The 27,890-nt window shown below is 41.8% G+C and overlaps 1 protein-coding gene across 6 annotated transcripts in view; it reads left to right on the top strand.

Moving 5' to 3' along the window:
- The window catches only part of Astn2 (astrotactin 2), an 851,054-nt gene that overhangs the window by 797,023 nt on the left and 26,141 nt on the right, over positions 1–27,890 (top strand). For all 6 annotated transcript variants that reach the window (XM_047524417.1, XM_047524419.1, XM_047524418.1 and 3 more), the window contains one exon: positions 1,315–1,456. In XM_047524417.1, coding sequence (XP_047380373.1) covers positions 1,315–1,456 — 142 coding nt within the window. The remainder of the gene's footprint in view (positions 1–1,314; positions 1,457–27,890) is intronic.

Consider the following 27,890-nt stretch of genomic DNA (forward strand, 5'->3'; position numbering starts at 1 on the left):
TGCCTATAAAATACCCCATTGCATTATTGAACTATAAGTGAACTGATAGTCATTTCTATATTGTTAAACATTTAGTTATTTCTAAACTCTTGCTATGTATACATAGTACTATAATGTTTGCCCTTCTATCTTAATTTTGCCCTTATAACTTAACTATGTTATTTCATTTTATTTTTTTCAAGACTCATAAAAATGATTCTAGCACCTTAATCTTACAAAGGAGAAAAGTAAATCACAAATATGAGAATTTAGTTGCCCAAAGATATACAGCAAATTTATATATATAGATAAATGGAGAGAGAGAGGGAGAGAAAATTCTTGTCAGAGCTCAGACTAGATGCTAAGATTCTAGAAGTTCAATAATTCTTCCTAGTCTTCTTTGCTTTCTATTCCTCTTTGTGGAGTTCTCTTTCTAGTAAATTTCAACTGCTCCCTAAAATTCAACGGCTAAATTGACATTTTGAAATCATGGAGTTTGAGGATCACATATATGCAATACTTCTTCCACTATCATTTCCTATACTCATGACCTTCATTGCTAATCACTCATAGGACTCTTTGCCGTTGACTAGTCTACATCTCTGACCATCACAGCATGACACTCCATGAATGCAGTACCAGTGCATAAGAGCCATGTGACATGAAATCTCTTTTATCATTAGCTCAATCCCTTTATTATGCAAATAACAAAAATGCAATCCCAAGAAAGAAAGAACTTATTTAAGGAGTTAAGAAGATGTTAATAGCAGTGACAAGGCCAAAATAGTTACTCTGGCAAAAAGGAAGCATAATCCCCTTGTTGTCTTTTAATGTTTGTTTGTTTTGGGATACCAGGAATTGAACTCAGGGGCACTGGCCACTGAGCCACATCCCCAGCCCTGTTTTGTGTTTTACTTAGTGACAGGATCTCACTGAGTTGCTTAGTGCCTTGTTTTTGCTGAAGCTGTCTTTGAACTCACAATCCTCCTGCTTCAACCTTCTAAGCCGCTGGGATTACAGGTGTGCACCACCATGCCTAGCTTTTTGTGTATTTTTATTACACAGTAATTAACTTCATGTTAAGCTTGATACGATCTTATAAAGGTAGGTATTAGCATTCCCACTGTCCAGGTGAAAAAATTCAGGTATAAATTTGAATGAAAAGTCATCAGGGCTAGATACTAATTAGCATCATTTTCAGATCTTGTGTGTTTTCTGCCTACTAATCTTCCTGATAATGGTATCCAGACTTTCAATGGGTTTGGACAGCAGGGCTTGAATGTTAGCTCATCAAGGCCTGAGCTGGGGAGCTCATCTGTTTTTGTCTCCCTCCAGGAGAATTCCTGAGTTTTGCTGATGACTTGCTCTCTGGCCTGGGCACATCTTGTGTAGCAGCTGGTCGAAGCCATGGAGAGGTCCCTGAAGTCAGTATCTACTCGGTCATCTTCAAGTGCCTGGAGCCCGATGGTCTCTACAAGTAAGATGTGATGGGTATGTGGGGAATATGACAGGATGATTTTAAGCCTGGGAGGGAAGACAGCACTCATTCTCTTCAGGTTAGCCAAATGTTTTATTAGACAACCTGTATGTGTATCTTGAGATTCTGAGGTTTAGAAGTGTCCATTTGGGGCATGTGGTCACTGTGAGTCACAAAATCAGTACGAAAGAACCCAGGGAAAGAAAGCAGAAATTCAAAACTATTCATCCTACTGACAAAGAATCTGCAGCCCGGGGGGCATCAAGATCACAGAACAACTTATCAAGGAGGGCTGGGATGGAAATAAATCCCTGCCTACTGCTCTTTTCTGTTTTCCATACTGTTTCCCTTTAGAAACATTATATATCTGGGATATATGTGCACGCGCACACACACACACACACACACACACACACACACACATGTACACACACACTGAGAAGTATATATACTGATACATCTCCTTTGCAGAATACATAAGTCACTGCATTCAAACTTCTGGAGATGCAAGAGGAAGTCACATTTGTTAATTTCAGAAAATAAAAGGGGCTTATTTTTCAATCATTTCCCACCTTGATGAGAATTGCTACATCTGGATGTAGCTATTACAATGCTAACATGACACTCTAGACTCTGTTCTTGTATACCCTAATTATGGACCCATAGGCCACCTCCCTTTGTAGCCTAGAAAGCTGCATTTGTTAAGTAATGAGCCTTCTTAATCAGTTATCAACTTATTCCTTTATTATTTTATTTCATCACTCAGTGATTTGTTCACTCACCCATTCACCTATCCATTTTCCCAACATTCCACCATCCTCTGTTTATCTCTCCCTCACTTCTTTCCTCCCTCCTTCCCTCCTCCATCCATCTCATCCATCCATTTATCCACTCTTATATTTCTTCATTTCATTCACTCTTTCATTTAGCAATTGTTTTGTTTTCATTCTTAGTCACTTGTTGATATCTCATTTACTTATTTGGCAGACATTTTCTGAGGGTTTCTTATGTCCTAGGACTTCAGGTATGAATGTTAACTTAGCCAGAGGTCCTTTCCTTAGATAACTTATAACCTAGCGATAGTATGAAAGACCACAGACTTTGTATTAAAGTCTGACTTTAGTATTTTTAATTGTATGATTTTAAATAACTTATCTTACCTCTGCCTTTGAAAAATAGAAATAATAAAACAGCTTACAGAGTTATATGACAATTAAGCATTAATTAATTAAACATTGGGGTGAGCACAGTATCCTAATTACATGCTCAATAAATGTTAGCCTCTCCACAATCTCTGAATCCCTGTCACCTCTAAAGCAAATTACTCTCTCACTTCTGCTTGCTTTCTGAAAACACTGTGACTTTTCCAAAAACCATAGTGCCCCTTTGAATACTTGATATATTCAGACTTTTTGGTAATGTCCAACACATTAGTGCATCAAACTCAAGAATATCACTGGAAGCTGGGAATTGAACCTTCTGACCCTGAGTGTCTCAGAGGCACTGGGGTTCAAGATTTCTCTTAGATCACTTGGGAACAGTGAATAGTCTATGGAAGGAATCCCCATACTGTGCTGTCAGAACTCTCTTGTGGGGCATCAAGACAGACTTCACAGTGGTGGTAGGATGTACCTTAGACCTCAAAGCTGAATGCAGTCCTGATAGTGAGTGGTGGAACTGGATCCAGACTTTGAGAGCATGACTCTCCATCGTGATCAGTAAGCATTGGCACTAACACCTTGGGCTCTAGGGTCACTGCATCTGCACCATATAAGCATATGACTAGATTAAGAGGCATGAGGTCCTCTCCAACTCTAAAAGTTATGATTCCATGAAGAAAGGGGCATTTTCAGAATTTCTTGGTGGCTGTCATCTGGCTCCTTAAGGGTGTAGACCGGAGACAGACAGACCTGAGTTTGAATCCAGGTTACAAACAGACCTGAGTTTGAATCCATGTTCTCCTCTTCATCAGATATGTAACATCCAGTTACTGAATGAGCTGCTCAACTCTTCGAGTCTCCACTTCCTGGTGTGGGAAGTGTAGATGAGATGGTGTCTGGTTCATTGGAACTCCAGAGGACTTGATGAGATCATGTGCAAAGGCTTTCTGCTTGGAGATGAGCTCTTGGTAGGAGTGTAGGAAGTGCCAGCTGTTGTTGTGCTTGGTAATTATTAATTTCAACTTCCTCCCTATTCATTCTTCACACGATGGGAGAGTTAGCATTTAGCAGGGAAGGTCAGAACCCCATCAGAAGGAGTAACCATGTCTCTGGGTGGCATTGTAGGGGAGTTGGTGTTGGCTGGATAATGCCTAGAGCTCCCTTAGGTAAGAAATATGCTATGAAATATTTTATGGATCCACAGAAAAGCAGTTAACATGAGAGATGACGTATCAGTTGCCATCCTCCAAATGTGATGAACACGTTCCTGTGCCCTTTCTTTTCCTCACTGCCTGCCGCTTTTCCTTCCCACCTGTTGAAGTAGGGAACATTCTTCCCCTGTCCTGGAAATGTGCTTGTCATGGGCTTCTCATCCCTATCTATCTCTGAACGCTTCTTTATTTTATTTATTTATCTATTTATTTATTTATTTATTTTTGAAATTGATTTCGTTAATGGCCCTGGGATCTGGTCCACACTGACAAGGAGCCAGAGGGTTGTTTGGAATGGTCTCTCATCCCACTGGCGGCTCTCCTCCCGTGATGTCTGACCAACTCAGTCTCGTGTTTTAAAATAGTTCCAGTCCCATTTCTTAGGGTTTCTCATTTTCTGCTTGCTCGTTTCTTACCAGAATTTGTTTTCTTCTGTTTGAGCCAGAAAAGCCACGTGAGACAGTGGAAAGAGCACAGACTTGGGGGACAGACTGGGTTGGGTGTGAGTCCTGATTCTGCCCTGTACACACGCTTAACTTGACCCCAGGCAAGTCATTTTTCACTGCTCCACACAATAGTCTCTTCCTCTGGAAAAGAAGGTTGGTAATCACTTCTAGCTCACTGAATTATGGAAAGAGGATTGAGTTGAGAAACTGTAAGTATAGGGTTTACCCGAATGCCTGGCACAGAGGAAGCCTGAGGAATGTTAACAATTTTCTTCTTATTTTATTGTTTTTGACTTGGTGCTTGGTTATCAGTGTCTCTTTCTTCCAAGAACAACCCTAGAGGAACTTGTCGCTATGAAGCAAGTTGGAGTCTTACTAGCCCCCAAAGGAATGACCATCCAGAATCCTCTGGAAAGAAAGAAGAGAAGAGAGGGTGGATTCTGATGAGAGGGCTTTGTTAAACACAGCCAGACTCCAGTCCCTCCATTTAGGCTTCCAAAGGGGTTCAGGTGTTAGGAGAGTGGAGGACCAGTCTCTCCACCAGGGAACCTGGGTTCACATCCTGATGCCACCACTTCTGCCTCTGGGACTGGGGCTAAACATTCATATCACCTCCCTGCTGTGAGGTTTCAGCATGTTTAAAATGAAGATGCACTAGATCCCCCCTGCTTGAGAGTTCTGGGTACTCATGCTTTTACCATGGGATTTACTCTTCTCCTCTCTCTCCTTACCCTCCTCCTGGGCTGCTGCTTTTTCGATTTTTCTACCTCTCTAACTTTTGTTTTGCCCCTACTTATGCCTGTTTCTCTGTGTCTTTGTGTCTTTCAAAACCTTTCAGGAAAGTATTTCTTTATGAATTCCTATCTTTGTCTGTCATTCTCCCTATTACTCCTTTTCATTTTTTAAAATAATTTTTTAATTGTAGATGTACACACCTTTATTTTATTTATTTTTATGTGGTGTTGAAGATCAAGACCAGTGCCTCACATGTGCTAAGCAAGTTGCTGCACCACTAGGCTACAACCCCAGCCCTTACTCCTATTTGTTATCCTCTTAGTTTCTGCTTCTGTATGTGCGTCTCAGTCTCTGTTTTATTTCACACTTGACTTACGTTCTCTCTCTCTCCCAATCCGCCCTCCCATCCATCCCCATTCCCTCTCTCCACCCACCTAGGAAGGCAAATTGCTTTTGCAGCCCCTTCATCCATGTAATTTTACACAGTGCCTCAGGGTGAGACCAATTGGAAGAGTGAAAGTCAAGTCTGATTTTCTGTCCTAAGCTCACCCTGGTGTAACAAAACAGAAACATCAGCACCCGTGCCCTATTTAAATTGAATTTCCTTGTTTGTTTCATTTGTTTTGCTTTGAATGAAAACAAACAAGAACGGCAGAGAGAGGGTACCCAGAAGGCCTCAGAGTGGGGCCAGCTCCTGTTTCCCCTGGGGTGTTGGAGTCCAGGGGTGACCCTGAGCAGGAGTCTCTACTCAGTGCCAGTGACTGAGGCCAGGCTGGGCATCTGTGGTCCCTGTCCTTGCCTGGCTAGAGGCTTAGACACCTTTCTTGTAGCTGCTCTTCAATTTCCTATTACCCAAGGTAATTAGCCTCTGTCTTGTCTTGGCTGGCTTGCCTGTCTCTAATCATGGATGTCTGCCAAAGGGTCCTCGGTGAACATACCAGCAGCAGCCAGGCCTGATTCCTGGGGTGGGGGACTCATTCCCACATATCCAGAGGCTCGCACCCGGCCCACCCTGGCTTCGGCCTATGAAAGGAGTGCCAAGGGAGCCTGGGTACTGCAGCCAAGTGCCAACATCCATGGTGGGGACAGAGTCTTAGAGGGAAACTCCTTAGCAGGGGTTGGTGGGGTTAGGGGAGTAGTGGGAAACCAAGGCCCTGAAGGCAGGGCATTGAAAAAGAATGAGGCTGAGGTCAGGGGTCAGACAGCAGTTCTCACTACTCTCAGTCATACCTTGGGCCAGTGCCTACCCTTCTCTGGCCTTCACGTTCACATCTGTGTGAGGAAAGGTGGAAGTCAGTCAGGGCTAAGACTTGCTCTCTAAGGTCAAGACGGAGAGTCCAAACCAAGATTCTGATTCAAAGTCCCATCTTATTTTTCTGGAAAATAGTATTAAAATATTTTATCCAGAATTTACTTTATGCCAGAAATCATGAAAGGAACATGTGCTGTCTCATTTAATCCTCACCAAAACCCTATGATAATGGTAGTAGTATTCTTACCATTCCCCATCTCACAGATGGGGAAACTCAGGTCTAAGGGAGTAATAGGTTTGCCCAAAGTCACATAACAAGAAGAGATAGTACTGAGAACCATGCCCAAGCTGACTCCAGTGCCCATCCTCCCCTCCACGCTTATGCTGTTCATGTCTGCCTGCACACATGTATGGAGTTGTGACAAAGACCTGGTGAGGACAGGAGTCGAAGAGAGCTTTTTAACTGCAAGCAACACTGTTCATCATGGAAGAGTACCAGACTTGGGGACTGGCAGACCCAGATTACAGCTTACAGGTCCTGGGAGAAATAACTTGCCTCATCTTTCTTTCATATTTGTAAAATAGAGAAAACTAATCTTATTCATAAAATGGAGACAATTAATTATACCTCTCAAGGTTGTTGCAAAGATTAAACTAGATCATAAATGAGAAAATGCTTGGATGTTTTTATCAAGATTTGAGCACATGTAAAGGATTATCAGTGCCCTCCATGTTTGTTAAAGAATAGCAATAAGAAGGGGAATAAGTCCTTTGAATCCATACCCTCAATGCTACCACCACCATCACACACACATGCCCACACTTACACACTTTTAAGTTAGGCCTTTGAAATTGGACACAGGTGGGTTTTTTACCTTAGCTCCAGTTCTTTCCCTCTGTGTAGCCTTGGGCAAGTTCTGTCACCTCTCTGTGTTTTTATTTTTTCATATGTAAGGTGGCAGTATAATAGTTCCTATTTCATGGGTTGTGAACATATAATAAACTGAAACAGAGAAAAAGACCAAAGCACTGCTTAGCTTACTGTGGGTGCTTTCAAATGGCAGAAGGAGGAGGAGTGATTATTATTTGTGAGTATATATTTTACCCTAATATAGATTTTACTTTACCATACGTTGACAACCTTATGTTCTTAGCATTCTGGTGGAAGAACAGTTTAGGTCTTCATCTCCCACTCTGACCTCTTCACTCATCACTCACCAGGCACTCTTGCTAGAATATGCCAGTCCCTTCTTCCCTCAAGGTCTTTATCTCTACTATTTCCTTTCCCTGAGGGTCTTTCATTGACTCTCCCCTTTATTGGTTCCTTGTTTTCCTTCAAACTTGTGATTAAGTGTCACCTTTGAAAAAGACCTTCGTTGACAACTTTCTCTATCATAGAATCCAGCTTCCTCAGGTAGTCACTCAAAGCTATGACTTTTTACCAAAGCTGTAATTATTTAGTATATGTTTACTTGTTTAATGTTTGTTTTTTCACTGGAAGGGCATAAGAGCAGGGTTTATATCTTTCTTGTTCTTCCTCTATCCCTGATGCCTAATACAGTGCAGAGATACCAGTTAAGAACTCAATAAATCCAGTAAATATTTGTTCAATGATTTGATGTTTTGTCCAAAGGGCTATATAACTCTGTCCCTATGGCTTTGCTCCTTGAAACTCACAGAACCTCTCTCTTTGCTTGTTTCTGCCCTATTCAGCTTTCCTCAGTAGACATCCCACATTACTGGTATCTTTTAATCTCAGGGATCTCCACGTAGCTACATTTTCCTTCTCATAAATTCATGCATCACACTCTTAGGTGCAGCTGGCAGGGGCTTTAACACTGCTACACTTTTCCTGGTCTCCCAGGACTACCTTTGAAATATTGGTGGAAGTATCCATCACCCCTAACTCCAGCATCTTTCAATCCTGCACAACCAGTACCATGTGGTTGATGCCAAGGTCTCCTACCATCTCAAGCAGTATCTAAGCCTCCTGGGACCATGGATGTTGCGTATCTGAATGTCTGGGCAACTGAACACTTTGAAACAATTTCCTAGGTTCCCCTGTGCAGTAGGGCACTACAATGGTGTCTTCTCAAAGGAATTGTTACTTTTATACACTTGAGCCTGAAATGGGTGTGGTCTTGCCAATTCCAGAAATGCACTCAAATCATCTTTCCTATTGTCTCTTTGTAAAATATTATAGCATTTCTTTAGTGGCTGCAATCTCTTCAACAACCACATCTTCTTGTCCCTAGTTTTACTTGCACTATTCTGGCAAAATTTTGCAAGATTTTCAAATTTTTACAGTCTCCTCTCTGTCCCTTGTTTTCACAGTAAACTTGGCTAAAAGCTGCTACAATATCCATGCCATTATCTGAATACTGTGCTGCCTTAAAATTTCTTCCACCAGATGAACTAGTACATCATCTCCAAATTCAGTCTCACAGAAGGTATGAGGACATGGGAAAGTGTAGACAACCTCCTTGCCAGAACATAACATACTAATCCAATTTCCAATAGTGAAACCTCATGAACCCAGTCTTTATCGTCCATAGTCCTACCTGCATTCTGGCCTTCTCAACCCCCACCAGAATCACCCATCAAGTTCCACTTACAACACACTAAAACTTTTCCAACTTATATCTCCAAATTTTTCAATATTCACCCCTTCCCCTGCCAACCAGCTCTAAAAACTTCAGAACGACATAGTCAGGTAAGTCACAGTAACAACCCACTTCTCAATACCAATTTCTGTTTTATTCAATTTTTTCATTGCTGTGACCAAAAGACCTAAGAGCAAAAACTGTTGAGAAGGAAAATTTTATTTTGACTCCCAGCTTCAGAGATTCAGTCTACAGTTAGCTTGGACCCAAAACTCTGGGCCCACGGTAAGGCAGAACATCAATGGTGGAAGGGTGTGGCAGAGAAGAACATTTCAGGACATAGCAACAAGGAACCATAGAGAGATCTTCATTAACCAGGGATAAAATATAAACTGTAAGGACATATCCTTAGTGGATCTACTTCTTCCAGCCACACCCTACCTGACTACAGTTACTTTCCAGTTAATCCATATCAGTAGACTAATCAATTGATGAGGTCATACCTCATAATCTAATCATTTCACCTCTAAACATTTTGCTTTGTCTTACACATGAGATTTAAGGAATACCTCATATCTAGACCATAACATCTTTCTCTTCTTGTTTCTCTTCCTCCTTCTTCTCTTTTCTTTCTCATAAATTTTATGTAATTTAATTCTCAAAATAATAATCTCAGGTAGTTGCTATTACTTTCAACAGTTAAGTCTACCAAGCAACAGAGAGGTTAGATAACTTGACCAGAGTCACAAAGCTAACAGGTGGAGAAGCCAAGATTTGCACCCAGCCAATTTATGGCCAGTGCCTGAACAGGAAATTACCATACTATATTATGATAAGAATTGGGCATGTTGAAATGACAGAGGTCATAGGGTGGAAGCTGTGGGAAAGGTTCTTTTATACAAAGATCCATGCCCAGATGGGTTGGAGAAAAACATGCAAAACAAATTTTCAGTTCTCCCACCAAAAGCTAAGTAACTACCCCTGAATTAAAAACTTTGTCTTTCTCTTATACAAAGAGTTGAATTATGAGTCTTCTTGAGTATACCCACTTCTCCATAAGGGTAGACTCCCAGTGCTATTTTTGAGTAGCTGTTGATTTACAACTTTTATCTGCTATTGTTTCCCAGCCCCTAGATTCCCACCTCTGAAAAGAAATTCAGACCACTGGCCCAAAGATTTCATTCCTAAAGCCCAAGGATTGGTGACTCCATCCCTTCCCAGGTGCAGCCTGGGCAGCACACTGCAGAAGCAGTCAGGACTACCACCACAGATACTATAATTATGTATTAGATGAAATCCCAATTCTTCTCTTTATTTACGTTCCTACCCTACCCTCTTCATTTCCTCTCTTTTTGCCAAGAATCAGCACAAAATTTACTGGAAATAACATGAAATTCATTGGGAGCCCTCCAGGCTGTCTTTCAAAAGTGATTGCCCAGATTATGGGAGATGAAAGATCCAGGGTCATCTGCCACTTATCCTGAATAGCTGATGGGCCTTGAGCAAGTGATTTCTACTTGGGAGGTCTCAGTTTCTCCATTTGTAATAGGGGAAGTGAAAGGGGAAGATCAATGAACCTTTTCAGAATGCAGAGGCTGTGTATCTCAAAAAGTGATGGAGGCAAAGAGAAAGACCAAGGCCCTGGCAACTGGTGAGACAAAGGTCTGAAGCCAGGTGAAAGAATTTCATTCAGCTTATAGCTAGATACTCTCTCTTAGCTCAGTGACCCAATCTGTTCAGTGAACTTCCTGACTCAGATTCCAGATGTGAACCAGCCAAACTCTGAGGGGACTTCCAGCTCTTGTGATACAGGAGATAAGCAGTGAGGAGGCTTTCCGTGCTGACCAGTGCCTAGGCTGCAGACTCTGAATCAGGGTAAGCTGAGGCCACCACCCAAGGTGGATCCAGGACATACCAGGGAAAGAAGCCAGGAGAGGCCTGACAGAATTCCTGTCTTGCTCTTTTCTGACTTCTTCCCCACTGTGAAATCTTACCATAATCATTTTAAAATTTTCGCTCCTCCTTTCCCCCTTCCATCCCTCACTCCATCCCTCTTCCATCCTTCCCCCTTTCCTTTACTCTTTCTCTTTTTTCTTCCCTCCTCCCTTTGTCCTTCTTTCCTAAACTCTTTTGCATTTTTTCAACATCTCTCCTTTCTCATTTTGCCCATTTTTTATTGCCTCTGTCTGATTTTTTTCTTATTTTTCCTCTCTGTTTTCTTTTGCCTTCTTGTCTCTCTCTCAGTCATGGATGCTACCTCCTATTCTGTGTTAATCTGTTTCTGATTGGTGCCTTCGTCTGTAACGCTCTCTCTGTGACGGTACCTCTTATTCTCCTATCATTTCTCTGTGTCTATCTCGTGCAGTTCTGGGGTCTCTCTTCCTCCATCCTCCTGTTCATTTTCCATCCTTTGCCCCTACATTCCTCACCTCACACCAGCTAAGGACAAGGGTCTGTGTCTATTTCAGGCTCTGAGCTGAACAGCCAGCTGAATGTGGCCAAGGGTCCAAGAGGTCACCAGGGGTCAGGGACCTCTAATGTCCCCAAACTCGGGTGGAATGTGAACTTCCCTGGCTGTGGTGCCCAGTCCTATTGGTCAGGGAATGAGAGTAAAGGGGGCAGCCTAGCGACTCAACTCCATTTAACATCAGGTCACACTGACCTCTCCAAAGTGCACAGTTGGGGCCCCCGAGAGGGGAAGAGCTGTGCTCAAGCCAGAAGCAAATACAGCCATGTATCCCAAGCCAAGAGAGACTTGCAGAGGAAAAATAACGCTGTTTTTCAGCCGACAGACAGAGAGGCTCCTAAAACCTGCTGGGGACTCTCAGGCAGGCTGTTTCTTTCCTCAGACTGCATCAGGATCTCATCCAGGAATGGGACACCAGCCAGGGTTTCAGGGGGACAGGGCACAGACTGCTCATGTGAACTTGTAGGGGGATGGTGAGCTGAGGCTATGCTGCCTAGCTAGACCTTGAATGCCAAGCAGACGACCTGAACTTTCTCCTGCAGGTGACGAGGAGCTAGAAAAGATGTGAGGAGGGACCCGTGCTTTATGGTGACAATTCTGACTATGGTGTAGAGGACAGACTGGGTTGAGTGGAGCATCAGGGAGGCCACTGGGTGCAGGTAAAAAGAGATGGGTGGGGCCCTCATAATTTGGGACTCCATGAGTCTATTCCTGAGTGAGGATTGTGCTGGGGCAAAGTAGAGTAGCATGGTCTTAGCTCAGTTCTGCAACATCTGAAAATAGCTTTCCTTTTCTTCATAACTGATAGCACTGACCATCTACAAGGTGCCCCATTCTAATGTAGGCACTTGGGATACAGAAATAGCCAAGCTAAACAAAGGCTCTGTAGCCACAGAGTTCACAGTCATGGCAGTGAAACAGAAAAGACCAGGCTGCTACTCTACTTCACGCTCTGACCTGACGGGACTGCCCAGGGGCTGTGGGGATACAAGGGAAGAGTCACACACCCGATTCCGGATTCTCTGCTACAAAGTCTTCTTGAAGAAGTGAGGAGGGATGGTAGTGGGTTGAATTGTGTCCCCTCAAATTTCATGTAGGGAGAAAACTCAGAATGTGACCTTACCTAGAAACAATGTTTGCAGATACAATTATTTAAGGATCAAGATGAGATCATACTAGATTAAGTTAGCTGCCAAACCCAATGACTGGTGTCAATCTAAGAATTGGAAGGGTAAGGCATCCAGAGAGGAGAATGTATGTGAGGATGGAGGCGGAGATTGTAGATATTCTCTTCCAAGAAAGGAATTCCTGGGTCCATCGGAAGCTGGAGGAGGTAAGGAAACGTTCTCCCTGAGCCTTCAGAGTGTGTCTGCTGGCCCCTTGATCTCAGACATCTAGCCTCCAGAACTATGAGGGAATACATTTGCTGTTTCAAGCTCCAAACTTCTAGTTATGTCAGCATCAGAAGCTAATACAGAGGCGAAGAGGGTTTCCGGCAGAGGACAGATCACAGGATGGCTGAGAAACAAGAGATGGTGTGACACAGCAGAGAGTGTGACTGGCATGTGAAGACCAAGTGGAAGGACCTGGTCAGCCATATAGTGGCTCCATGAGGAGTGTGGAAAAACTTCAGGGGACATAATGGTATGAATGTGCTTCATGGTCACAGAGAACAAGGAACTTGTAAGAGAAAGACCAAGCAGTTGAACAATGCCCAGAGGAAAGGAAGCAGGTCACCAAAAGCCCTAGAAATAATGCCTCTAAAGAACATCTGAGTGCCCTGCATTATTTGTTCACGTTAAGCAGAAAAGACACAGGAGGCTGAGCCCAATGTCCTCAACCTTCTGTAGAGCTGTGCAGGGTAAAAGGGCACAGATGTATTCACTCTGACCCCAGAGAGCACAGTGCACTGTACTGCAAGGCTGCAAGGGGGATGGATTCAGCTGACTGTCAGGGAACAGTCTATCACTGACCCTTAGTGGGCTGGCCATCTCAGCGGACTGTGGGAACGCCATGCTGGGGGAAAAGAGAGCCGATGAGCATGAGGCAAGTGCTCAGCCAGGCTTTGAAAGGAGGAGTGGTAGTGATGCCATCGGGCCAGTGTGGCCAAATGCTTGACAGCGGGGGCCAGTGGGGCCTGTGGTGAGCTACGAACATGGAGAACTTAGCTCCAGCTGCTCCTCACTGGGCGAGAATGCTGGCCCCGTGCTGCTGCCTCTTCTCAGCCAGATGTTTTAGTGAGACCTCCTAATAAGTACGTGTTGGCAACCAATTTACAATTGGCCAAATCAACCAAATTGGAAGGTAGTAATTAATCTGAAGTCCATTATTTTGGGAACTCTAGGTCAGTTCTCTCAGTATATGGATAGAGAAGCCTAAGAAACCCATAGGCTTCATAGTCAAAGCAGAGCCCAGATTAGAATTTGGGGACCGCAACTCCCAATCTGTGGCTTTTACCAGCAGTCTGTCTTCTATCTTAGCATCACCTTGTTAGGAGCAAGGCACAAAGAGAGCTCTGCACATGGAGAGGTTTCTGTGGGGGGGTCATAAGCCCCTCCTAGGCTCTGTGCCCAGCTTTGTGATCATCCACCTAGGGTTTGGCAAAGACTTCGTCCTTTCGAACCTCAGTTCATTACAATGGGATCAATGGAAAAGTCCCTTCCTGCTCTTACCATCTGGGATGCTAGGAATGAGCCCAAACTAGAGGCCAGGCCCTAACCTTTCCCTTTTCCCATCACCGAGGCTGCAGGCTCATCACTGCACACCGAGGGCTGCCTTTCCACCTCTCACTCCCCACTCCATCTGTGAAAGAGGCTGTAGCTACGAGCTGTCTCGAGGTCATCATTGGAAAGGTGTTAGCAGACGACAGGGCATCTCCACTAATGATGTGTAGAAAGTCAGAGGCAAGACAGAATCCAGACTTCCAGCATTTTCTAGCAGAACTCCATTCTGCTTTCATATTTGAATCACCACAGAAGAGTAGCAGTTAAGATCACAGACATCATTGACCTATACCTGTCTTTTTGGAAAAATTGAAGCCCAGGGTGGGGACCAGTACTCCCACACAGGTCACTCAGACAACCAGGGTCAGAGTTGGGCTGCACCAGGGCTCTTAATTTCACTATAAGGTACCTGCTGCTGTCTTGTGCTAGATCCAAGTGTACCTGTACCCCTTGTCCTCTTGAGTATTGAGATGCTAAGAACATGGGGTTTTGAATCACACTATCCTTGGGTCATTTAAATTTCAGACTTCCTTACTGTACAAGATAATCATTTCCCCTGGGTCATAATTTCTGCATCTGTAAAGTAGGGATACTACTACTCTTATTTTAGAGTTTCATTGTGAAACAATTGCAGGTTGGTTAACACACACACAAAGTTCCAAGGAATTGGGTCTCTAGTATGACATCAAGTACATATATAAGGTTTTTCTTTGATAGGTCTTCATCTGGAGTGACCATGGGACTTTGCTTGGCTAATGTCCTGCCCTCTATATAGTTGCTCACATTTCTCTGTTCTCTTTGAACATCTCCCAGGAGTCCTTTGGACATTAGATGTAACAAATGTGGGAAATGATCATTTTTCAAAACATCCAACATAACAAATGATGCCTTCTTTCCTTTTTATCTTCTACTGTTCTTTGAACCCATCCTTAATATAGCTCTTGTGCTCATAGCGAACTAAGATTGCCAGTGATCCAAATGTAAGATGAGTTTCAAAAAACCATGAATTAGGTACCTTTGAATTTCTAGCATATACCCTGGCACTTAGTAGGTGTTTTATTCAGCAAACACCAAAGATTAGTAATAGACATTACAGGATGAATGGATAGAGTCAGTCTTTCATGTAAACAACTGTATCTGTTAGACAAGAACAGCAATGACGTTCTCTCTGCCTGCAAATCACTGTCATCATGGACCATTTATAGAATCCTATTACATGCCAGCATTGTGCTAAGATCATTAAGCCTACTAACTGTTTGAACCTTAACAATCTAGCACTCTTACCAGTATACTGACAATAATGGATAATATGATATCCTATTTTATAGATAAGGAAATTAAGACAGAAAGTTTAAATGTGACTTGCCAAGGTCATGTAATAGTGAATGGCAGAACCATGATTCTATCACAAAAATCTGGCTCTAGAACCCACACCTGTATATTCTTATGCATTTCTCTCTTAGGTGCTGATCAAGTTGGAATTTGATGTTTTATGGCTCAGATTGAGAGAGCTTTGCCCAATATTGGGGACAAACTTGCAAGCAGTTAATTATTCTTGGGATAGATGGTAATTTGCCCCATAATGAGTGCCCTGAGAGAGTTCTGAGGAGGTTGTGATTTCTGGTAGCCAGTACCCCTTGGGCTACTGAGCTGAGCTGACTGAAAGAATGGTCACATTGAATGTTTAAAATTAGGGAAGTTGTTTTAATCACAGGCAGGAGTAGTTGAAATGAAGACAAGGAGGTGATAAACTGGAAGAAAACACGAGGAACAGCAGAAGGTTGAGAACAGTTGAAAAATACAGTATGTGAGGTTGGAGAAGCAGGACAGACTTTTAATGCAGACTAAGGAACCCTTGATGGGTTCTGAGCAGCAGTAAGACCACATTTGCATTTTAGAAAGATCTCGGTGGCCTGTGACTTAAGAGACTGAGGTAGGGAGATGAGTTAGGCCCTGTTAAAGTGGTTCCGTAAGGGATCATGAATCTGGAATTAGGACAGTTGGCAGAGGATGGAGAAGAAGAGACAAATAATGGGTGTCATAGGATGTGGGGTCCTTGAGCTCCAAGTTTTCTTTGGGAATCTATCAAAGGACAACTAATAGGGTAGTCTCAGGGAGAAGACACAGCTCAGGATTCGAAATTATAAAGTCTGGATTCAAATTCTGACTCTACCAATCCATAGGTGAGTGACCTTTGAAAAATTATCAACCTTGGAGGCCAATCCTTATCCTGCATCCAAAAGCGAGAATAATCAATGCTACTTCCAAATGTCCATGTCAAATTTGAATATTCCCTATGTTAATTCCGGGCACCTAGTAGGCCCTTTATTCACGTGAACTTCCTCCTGTGCTTTCTGTTTTCTTCACTCATTGCAGTACACATTCATATTATTTCTCTGCCTCTCTCCACCCGCTTCCCTGCCTGGCTTCCCTCTCTCTGTCCCTCTTTCCCCAGGATGCCAGAAATGAAATAACATTCTTTGCATGTTTGTTCTAAAGCTTCTGGCAGCCTTCCCGCAGACCCCTGGCTGGGTCAGGACTGATTTGCATTAGCATGTGTGAGGCCAGCCTGAAGGGGAGGGAGAGGCCCAGCTTGCAGGGAGTTTCATCAGGCACCCTTGCCAGAAAAAGGAGAAGTTACTATTTCTTTCTGGGAAACATTCACAGATTAAAACAAGCAAGGGAGCTGCCTTGCTCGTGGAGAGGCTGTGGGTGGGTGAGCTGCGTAGCAGACCCCCACGGCTGTATCCAACTCCTCTCACCCTTATCGCAGGCCTGTCCCCAGAAATCACTCCTCCAAAGCGTGCAGTAACTGAACACCAAGAAATAGACCTTTCTGAATCACGTCTATGTCCTCTAGCAGGGAGAAGAGGGAGAGCTCAGAAGCAGGGAGGACACTCGAAAACTGCAGGATAAATAAACAGCACTTCTGCTGGCTTCTTGATGGAGATTAAATCCACAAAAACATCCTTTTCTAAAAAAGCAGGAGTAACCCCTGGAGATTTTTTTTTCTTTGTTTTTGCTTTAATTTTGTGAAATTTTGAATAATATGTTGTCTTGGAGTCATGACTTTCCTCCAGGAATCACGATACCCTTGTCCAAATTCATAGCCAATGGGAGGCCAAGAAGACAGCCCTAGAGGTAACCACTGGCGTGATGAAATATGCTGTTTGTTTAGGCAAGGATTACAGCATTTACAGAGAGGAGGGACAAACAGAGTCCCTGCCTCTTCATTGAACCCCTTCCCCTAACTTCCCGGTATTCTTTTCCAATTCTTAACCTGAAATGTCTTCTTCAAGAGAGAGCTGTCCTTTCTCCTGGATATCAGTGTCCATGTAAACCCTGGAGATCAAATAAAAAAAAATCAGTGATATGAATAGCTACTACTTAACAAGTGCTTTCAACCCGTTAGACACCATCCTAACTGCTGCCCATAAATTACCCAGTCTTCTCAATGAGGACAGTATTCCAAATCCCCATTTTATAGGCAAGAAAATCAAAACCCAGAAAAGTAGAGAAATTAGCCAAGGGTCATGATACAGATCAGTCACAGAGCCAGGATTTGAACTCAGGCTAGCTCCTGAGCTCACGTTTCTAATCATTGACTGATCTAGAGACCATGTTACCAATTGATGAACCTCCTGTGCTCTGAGTCACCACAGGACTTTGGCACATACCACATCTTTTCCCTTGGTTAACATTGATTTGTTGTTCAGCTCTCAGTCAAAATGTTGATTTCTCAGAATGGAATTCCCAGAACTCAATCTGAATTATGTACCTCATCTCTTTCCTTTGTTGTAATGGTAAATTTGCAATACATATTTACTCATGTGTTAATGTATGTCCCCTGTTAGACTTGACAATTTATGGGGTAAATTTATCTATGTCTACTTACCTACACACATACAGAAGACACTCATGTAATATTTATTTCATAATAAATAATATATAAATGAATGTATGTAATATTATATCTAATCATAACTGGAAGTATGAGGTAGGCATATTTTCCCCCTTGGTTTAGAGGTAAGGAAATAAAGGTTCACAATGGTTCAATAAATCTACCAAAGTCACTAAGGAAGTAAGTGACAAAACTAATATTTGAAAGCAGATCTTTCCTGACCTCAGAGCCCATGCTCTGATCCTCTGCCCTATATTACCTCCTGCTAAATCCTATAAGGGACACACAGAGGGATGAGACAGTATTTGCCCCAAAAGTTTTCAATTCCTCAGGGAGAAGCCAATACCTCTGTTCCATAGGCCAATTTAAATTTGTGAACTGGTTTTATAATATCATGTGGATCTGCAATGTAAATGGATAAAAAGGTTGGGGGAACAAAGAAGTTTCCTTATAGCTAGGAATGACCTCCTCCTGCCTTTCTCTATTTATCTAGTACACACTTATTCTCCTAGGGTATGTTTGCAAGTGACGTCCTCCCTATTAGTATTGATGTTTGTTTATTTCATTAGTTTCTGAATGACTAACCTCTTCTCTAGGAGGTTCTGCATTACCTTCTTGGAACCCAGAGGTGAGCAAGACATTGTTCCTGTTTCCACAGAACTCACAATAAAATGTGGTCAGAGATCTGTGAACTCAGAGCAGCTCTCAGTGGAAGGCGAGGGAGTGCCTCTGCCCAGTGAGAGCTGGCCCCAAAGAATGACATGACATTTTAATTGAACTTTAAGGGATGATTAGGATCATTAAGACGAGGATAGGGAGAGGGGGAAGATGGGCTTCCAGGGAAAGGAAGTCATAAGTGCTAGGTAATTGAAGAGCAAGGCAACCTGGCAAACCATGCTCAGGCCACTATGGTGCAATGGAACCAACCTGGACGATAAGACTAAAGAAGGTGGTAAAGCTCAAATCTTGAAGAGACTTTCAGCCAAGCTAGTTACAGAGTGTTAACTTGAGGGTAAAGAGAATTGTTAAGGGTTTTAAGCCAGCTGCTCAGTAGACGTGACCAGATTTACTCTTGAGGTGGATCATTGTAGCTACTATACTGGGAATACACAAGAGGTGGGACAGAACTGTAGGAAGCGAGTTGGGAAGAACTCCAGTTGCCTTGCTGGGGTGATGTCACCACTCCTATGGTGGGAGGCAGGGACATGGGATGAGCAGTCACACCCAAGCCATATTGAGAATTGGAAAAAAGATTCTCCAGTGGATACAGGTACCATGCTTCTAGAAGAAAGGGTCAGGCAAGCTGGAAAAGGGAAACAAACAAAACTGAAAACAAACGCTGTTGTCCTGAAAGTCTTCTTACATCATTATACAGATGAGGAAATAGACGCTCACAGGGCTGAAGGACAGAGCAGAGTCACATCTGGGTCTTTCTAATGCCAGTGCCCTGAGTCCCTAACGGCTGCACTGCACTCCCCACCTCCTCCTCCAGGTTCTGCCTGAGGCAGGTAGAAAGCCCTATGAGGTTCAGCAACCAGACTTACGAAAAGGAAATAGATGAGGGGGGCCACAGAGAGAATGGGCTGGCATGAATTGCAAAGCCAGCAGCCTCCAAGTCCCAACCTCATATCCAGACTTCAGGAAACATTTGCTGAGCCAATGACGTCAAGGATCATTGTCGGGCAATGAATGCAAAGGTGGGTGGCCAGGAAGCTGGAGATCAGAAGTGCTTTGGTGCCATCTTAGTCCTTGGACCAGTGCAACTCTCACAGAGATATTTCTGCCAGAGGGGAAGTTTTGTCTTCAAAGTCAAGGTGATTGCAGCACAAGGAGCCCTGGACTGGTGACTGATTAAGTGCCAGCTCTATCACTCTCCCACTATGCGTCCTTGATTTAAAAGCCCCCTTGCCACCCTCCCCTCAAGCATCAAATTCTCTGAATGCACAATGTGGGCAATAAACCCTGCTTTGTCTTGCTTTCAAGGTTATTTGTGCAATAAGCTCTGCAAAGTGTAAATTGATAGGTGTCAGGGATGTGTTTGTTTGTTTTAATCATGAAAACAAAAATGAAAAGCAGAACATATGGGAGAAGTATGATAATCCACCACATGCCACCATGCAGGATTGATGCATGACAATACTCGGTCATTCTTTCCTCCTGAAAGAGATCCAAGTTGAAGGTACCTTTGCAGGCCACTTTGTCCCCCTCATCCGTCTAATCCTGCTCCTCCCTTTCCTCTAAAAACACAACCAGTGTCCTGAATGTGTATTAGTCCAATCCACAGAACAAAGTGGGTTTGTTTGATTGCCTATTCTTTAATTTCCACCATCACCCCCAGTTGCACCTGGTAGCCAGTTGAATCTGCAGTTGCTTCTCTACCTGACACTCTCAGTTTATGTTGTTATTATTTACTATTAGCACCTATTTAATTCCTGTAACCGCCATGTATTCAAAACCAAGGCACAGAAAGGCCAACAGGGTCTTATCTCTCTCCTGGGAACCTTACCCCCTTTTTATATCAATACCTATAAGAAAATAAATATTTTAATAATGTATTCTTCTAATCTCCTGCTTACGCAAAGCCTTACGTCTCTGAGAGCTTGTCCAGCAGTGGCAAGGTCTTATCAGGGCCGGATGCCCCAACCGTGCCCGGCCAGCCTTTGCCTCCATTCTGGCAACTCAAGGTTTCTGAGTCTGATGTGTCCAGTCGACCAGAGAGGCTTATCTTCACAGGGTGAAGGAAGCCGGATGGTGGCTGGGGCTCTGAGATATTAGATGAAGGCGGTGTGGGGTTGCCTGAGTTCAAAGCAGCAATCAAACCTGCTGGCTAAAACAAAGAGGTGGTAGCATGGTGAGCAGCTCGGGGCCCTGGTGGTGGGTGAAGCAGACCTGGGGGTGAATCCTACATTCTGCTGCCGCTCAGGCAGGTGTCCTCCTGCAGGGACTGTGCACTGGGCTGAACCTGTTCCCATAGTCTGCACATGGGAGCAGGAAGGGCACCTCCTTGGCGAGCTTCTTGCAGATGAAGGATTGGGCACGTAGCTCCCTGTGTCTGTGGCACCCAGACATGGTGCATGGGAGGGAATGGGAAGCAGGAGCCAGAGCAGTGTGACCCAGAGATTAGGCATCCAAGGAATAAGAGAAGGCAAGTAAAAAGAGAAAAGCCAAAACAGAATAAAACTTTCTGGAATAAAAGATTATCCCTAGAAGTCACACTGACAACTCATGCTAAGTGACGTGGAGGCAGGTGAGATGTTTGGAAAGGAGACCCCTCTGTTTGCACTACTGTGGGTCTTTACCACACAGCACCCCATCTGGGATTTACTTTGAGCTCACTGTGTGACCCTGGACAAACTGATTGCCTCTCTGAGCCTCAGTAAAATGAAAGGGTTGAATGAGCAGCTTGACAGACTGTGTCCTGGTGCTAACAATTTCTCACCGTGAGAGTGCTTTGAATTTTCTTTCGGAATCCAGGGTTGACAGAACCCAGGGCTGACAGACAAGGCTTCCCTGAGCTGCTCCCATCCCCCTGCATTCCCCACCTCCTCTGAGAGTCCCACCAAGGTTTTAGAAACCCATTGTGCTTCATCATCTTTAATTTTTTATCGGCAGCCTGGACCAAATAGGGGATCTTGATGTCAACTGTTTGCATTGCCCAACTTCACGCTTTGTTGTTTTGACCTGGGGAAAGGCTTTGCCAACGCCTTGTGCTTTTTTCAGAGTATTCTTAACTGTGTCTAGCTTGCTATCCTGTCTCATTCACTGTTCATGTGAATGTAGCTTACTGTTCTGGTAGGGCTGTGACTACCTTTTGGGTTTAGCATAGGTCCTACAGAACCCAAAGATGACAAATTTGGTTTCAGATAGGGTCTGGGATTGGACCCTGCTCTGAAACCAAGCATTCATATGATTCAGGGGCTCATTTCATCTCTCTTTCTTTATCTATAAATATAGATCAGTACAGATAAAATGGCCTACTACTTTATGATTGTTGTAAGAAGTAAATTAGATAACCTATAGCCAATGATTGGCAAGGATGATTTATCATTTCTTTCCTTTCCCCTCCACCCCCACCTCCTCTCATACAGAGAGAGAGAGAGAGAGAGAGAGGGAGAGAGAGAGAGAGAGACATGTGTATCTTCCAATTTACTTGACATATATTTAGATGTATACATAGATACTTGATAGAGATAGACAGAAATTGGGAGCCCCTTGATGGGCAGGCACTGGTTTTTAAATTTTCTTTAAATTCCTTCTCCCTCATCGTCCACCAGTGCATAGAGTTGCTAGACTACTTCTGCTTTTATAGCAACTGTTAGCAATGACACTTGGGTGTAGGTAGAGTTCTAGAAATACTATGGGTGAACAAATGGCCACTTTGGCAGACACAGATGGAGCAGACTTCCTAAGTCATTAATTAGAAGATTATAATTCCTCATCTTCCTCATCTAGTCTTCTTTTTCCACCTCCTCCTTTCCCCAGCCTTCCAATGCTGAATCTTAGAAAAGGGATCTAATCTTGCCCTGAATGATGAACATGTGACTTCTCACATCAGCCCACCCTGCACCACTCCAAAACACAGCATTTACACAGATGCACACTCAGAGATATGCTTATCTGTATATGAATGGACACAAAACTTCCCAAGGAAGGCAATCATAATTAACATTTTGAGTCCATATGCCAGTAGCTGTGCTAAGTTTTTATTGCTACTTTCACAATGACTGCAGGAGGCAAATAACATCAGTATCCCTACATTGCAATTGAGGGAAGTCAGTCTAAGAGAAATGATGTCATTATGTCCCCATCTCACAATTAGTTCATAGGAAATATGTGAGCCTCATAAAAATCTATATAAAACTGGATGCATAGCCATGTATTCTGCCATCACCTTGCATACATGCCTACCACACTCTCCCATCCTGATACATGTTATCACCAGACCTACAGATGTACAGTTATTATGATATAAAAAGGTAGAATTATTCTTTAACTCAAAGAGGAGAATATTATCCTATTGTCCCTGTACTATAGCCAAACCTATAGCTCTCCTAAAAGGGAATTAAGTGGTTCAAATAGTCTGGAAGTCAGTAGTGAATTTAGAGCAAAACATTGAACTTTCATTCTAGCTGTTGTTTATACCAAAGTATATTTCTGACCATTTTCCAACACCCACCCCTCCCACGGCAAGGAATTGTCCTCTCTCTGTTCTATCTTTTCAGAAAGGATACGGAATTATTATCAGACAGCATGGGTTAAGACAGGAATTTCTGAAGAACTGAAATGTGGAACAGCCAAGGATTAAGAATGCTGGCTTTGAAGCCAGGTTGCCTAAGATTGAATCTAGCTCTGCCATTTTCTAGACAGAACACACAGGCAAGTTACTTAACCTCTGTCCTTCCATTTCTTCATCTGTAAAAAAGAGGACAATAATAAAACCTACCTTATGGGACAGTGTTGAAGTTAGGTAGATGTTTTAGGACCTTATATGCACTTGATTAGTCCAAAGGCGATGCATCTGAGGTGTAGTACTTGAAAATGTCCCATGAGGGCATCATATTGTAGCAGAAAGAAAGTGGTCTTTAGAATCAGACCAACTGGAGCTCAAACCCTAGCTTGCTAATTAGTGGATAGGTGAGCTTTGGCAAATCATGCCAAACCACAGATTAGGTTCTTCAATTATAAAATGGTGATAATAACCATTATTTAGTAGGACAAAGGGAGGATCAGAGACAGTTCATGTAAAGTTCCTAACAAGATGCCTGAACTAAAATATGTGCAAAATACATGACTGCATGAGCTACAGGTCTTGAATTTGTTTTTCCCTGTTACCGTCCATGAATGAATGAATCATGTATAAGTCAGGATAGGCCAAAGAAAGCTCAGTTAACAATAGCAAAATATTAGTGCATAATATAGCGAAAGCTTAATTCTCACTCATTCAGCATATTCAGTACAGAGAGGAAACTATTCTACCAGTCACTCAAGGACCCATACAGGTGAAAGTTCCTTCATCTTGTTAGTATACCTGCTACAATGCATTGACCTATAGGGTCCTCAAGGAAGAGAGAGATGGAGAAGACACTTCACCGGACAGGAAGAATCACATGGCCTAACTAAAAATGGAAGAAATCATATCCTAGGAGCTGAGACTCCATGGATAGTTTTTATGTAGGAAAGGTCACAATCTAAGTGCACAGATAAGATGAATGGGTAGATGGTAGATTGATTGATTGATAGGTAGATAAACTTGTCTATTTATAATGGCATGTATCCTGAAAAACCATCAAAAGTTAAAATATCAGTGTCATAAGCCAAAAATGCACTTAATGTATCTAAGCTACCAAACAGCGTAACTTAGATTACCCTACCTTATGTAATTATTGAATACTGTACTGGAAGCGATAAGATTTGTGTATACACACACATATATCCATAGAAAAATTTGCATATAAAACTAATAGATTTAACAAATAGCTAAATATATCAGGAAATCATATATATTTTGAAAACAGAGTTATGTAAATGGTATTAGAAGTGTAACATGTGGAATAGGGTTGAAATTTTTAAAGGGAACCTCATGCCTCAAAAGGAGGCATTACCTCAAAGATTTGAAGGAGATAAGGGAAAGAACTGGGGAGGGGGAGCTTCCAGACAGAGAAGAGAGTGCATGTTGTTAGTTAGGAGCATGCCTAAGGTTCAGAGTGAAGCCAACAGTTGTTTATCTGTGTAGCTGAGATAGAAAATGCAGATGAGATCATTAAGGGTATTAATTCTATTATACTGATTCTAATTCTAGCTACATAGTGAGCTGCTACCATTTGTCAAGAATTGGAATAAGTGTATCTTACTTAGCTGGAAGATCCCTTCCAAACAACTCTGTGAATCAGGTGGGACTGTGCTGATCTCTTTGGCAAGGAAACTAAGGCTGGTGGAGGTGAAGTACTTACCCAGTGTCACGCAGCCTGTAAGCAACAGAAATGTTACTTAAACACAGAACTTTCCTCTCTTTTTAAGTCCATACCCCTAAACTGCACTATACTAAGGGATTGCAACAGTTCCATTGCTGTTCTCAGACTCCTACCTTTACAAATAAACCAAAGCTGCAACTATCCACTTAAGGTTTTACTGAAGGTTTCCTGTTTTCTCTTTAAGTAATGCTTTCTACTTACAGGAAGAAATATGGCATGGGCTGGGACGGAGGTGCTTGCTGAAACTCAGAAATCAGAAAGCTAAACATAGAACCAGCTTCCAAACCCCTGCCAAAGCCACCATTATCCAGGCAGGCTCCTTCTGACTGCCTCCACTCTGTGTGTGTTTGTGTGTGTGTGGAGGCTGGGGACTGAGCCCAGAGCTTTGCCCTTGCTAAGTACAAGTTCTACCTCTGAGCAATACCCTCAACTTTTCAATTGGTATTTGTTTATTTTTATAAAGTTTTTTTTTTTTTTGAGAATGAATTCACATACTATGCAATTCACTTTTGCAAAGTGTGTAAGTCAGTGGATTTTGTTTTTCAGATATTCATAAAGTTGCAAAACCATCACAACCTATTCCAGAACATTTTCATCACCCGAAAAAGTAAATCTGTAGAACATTAAAAGTCATTCCTATTTACCCCTTCCTCCTAGCCCCTGACAACACTAATCTAATTTTTATCTATAGGAATTTGCCGATAGTGGACATTTTGCATAAATAGAATCATACAATATGAAAGCCTTTTTGTGTCTGTTTTCTTTTACTTACCATAATGTTTTCAAGGTTCAGTAAAATTGTATCTTGAATAAAAACTTCATTTCTTTTTATGGCTGAATAATGTTCAATTACATGGATATACCACCTTTGTTTATCTGTTCATCAGTTGATGGATATTTGGGTCATTTTCCACTTTTTTGACTGTTGAATAATGCTGATAAGGAAATCTGCATGCAAAGTTTTCCATGGGTATTTGTTTCCAATTCTGTTTGGTATGTATCTAAAGAATTATTGGGTAATATGATAATTCCATGTTTAAATTTGACAAGAACTGTCAAACTGCTTCCCAGTGTGGCACCATTTTGGATACCTACCATGGATACACAGAATTTCAATTTCTCCACATCCTTGCTAATACTTGTTATTTTGTGTCTTTTTGGTTACTGTCATCTTAGTGTGAATGGATTCATATCTAGTTGTGGTTTTGATTTACATTTTCCCTAATGACTGACCATATCAAACACATATCATGTAGGTTTTACTGGACCCTTGAGTGTCTTCTACAAGGAAATGTCTATGGAAATCTTTTGCCCATTTTTAAGTTATTCTATTTATTTTATAATATTATATATTATGGATATTAGACCCTTATCAAATTTAAGATTTGCAGATAATTTCTTCTGTGAATTGACTTTTAACATTCTTTACTGTGTTCTTTGAAACACAAAAGTTTTTAATTTTGATGAACTAAATTTTCCTATGTTTTTGGTTGCTTGTGCTTTTGATGTTGTATCTAATAAAACCATTGCCTGATCCAGGGTTATGAAAATTTTCTCTGTCTCCTTCTAAGTATTTTATAGTTTTAACTTTTATAGTTAGATCATTGTTTCATTTTGAGTTAATTTTTGTATATGGTATGAAATAGGGATCCACCTTTTTGCATGTGGCTGCCCAATGATTCCACTTGTTAGAATTCTTTCTCCCATTTAATTGTCTTGGCACCCTGGTCAAAAAGCAATTGAATATAAATATATGGGATTATTTTTGTACTCCTAATTTTATTCCATTGGCCCATATCAAACCTTATACTAATATCAGAAAATCTTGATTACTGTAGATTACTGCAGTGGGTTTTGCAACTGTGATGTGTGAGGCCTCCTTTTTTCAAATTATTTGGCTGTTCCATACACCTTACACACACACACACACACACACTGGAGATTTTGACAGGGATTGTGTTAAATCTATAGATAAGTTTGGTAGTATTTCCATTTTAACAATAGTATGTCATCTAGTCCATAAACACAGGATGTCTCCATTAAATAAGTTTCTTTAATTTATTTCAAAGGTGTTCTATAGTTCTCAGTGTACATGTCTTGCTTTTCTTTTGTTAACTATAGTCTAAGTGCTTATTTTTATTTAATTCACTGCTACTATAAATGGAATGATTTCCTAATTTCATTTTCTTATTGCTCATTGCACTGTATAGAACTATAATTGATTTTTATATATTATAACCTGCAATCTTACTAAATTTGATTTTTATATCTATATTTTGGGGGTTCCCTTTTTATTTTTTACACACAAGTCATGTGTTTGCAAGTAGAGATTGTTTTACATTATTTTATTCATATTTAGATGCCTTTTATTTCTTTTTCTTGCTTAATTGTCTTGTCTAGAACCTTCGGTACCATATTAAATGCAAATGGTGAAAGTTAACATCCTTGTCTTATACTTATCTTAAGGGGAAAATTTCAGTCTTTTACTGTTAAGTTTGATGTTAGTTATGAGTTTTTCATGCTGTCTATTTTATTGGTTGCTATCTATTCAAGGTTGAGTGTTTTATCATGAAAGGGTGTTGGTTTTTTGAAGGCTTTTTGAGTATTTATTGAAGTGACCATGTAATTTTTGTCTTCCATCTAATAAGTATTTTGGAGTACATTGATTGATTTTCATATGAAGTACCAATCTCACTTTCATGGAATAAGTCCTACTTGATCATGTGGCATAGTCCTTTCTATCAGTGTTAAATTTAGTTGGCATTTTTTTTTCATCTATATTTACAAGGGATACCGGACTGTAGCTTTCTTGTGATGTCTTCGTCTGGCTTTAGTATCAAGGTAATTCTGCCTTTTTGAATTAGTTACCTCCCTATTATTTTTTGGAAGAGTTTGTGGAGGATTTGATAGAATTCACCAACAGTAACCTGTTATTAATTAGGAAAAGAAAGCAAGATGCATGAGG

The sequence above is a fragment of the Sciurus carolinensis genome, chromosome 14 (assembly GCF_902686445.1).
Source record: "Sciurus carolinensis chromosome 14, mSciCar1.2, whole genome shotgun sequence".
NCBI lineage: Eukaryota > Metazoa > Chordata > Mammalia > Rodentia > Sciuridae > Sciurus > Sciurus carolinensis.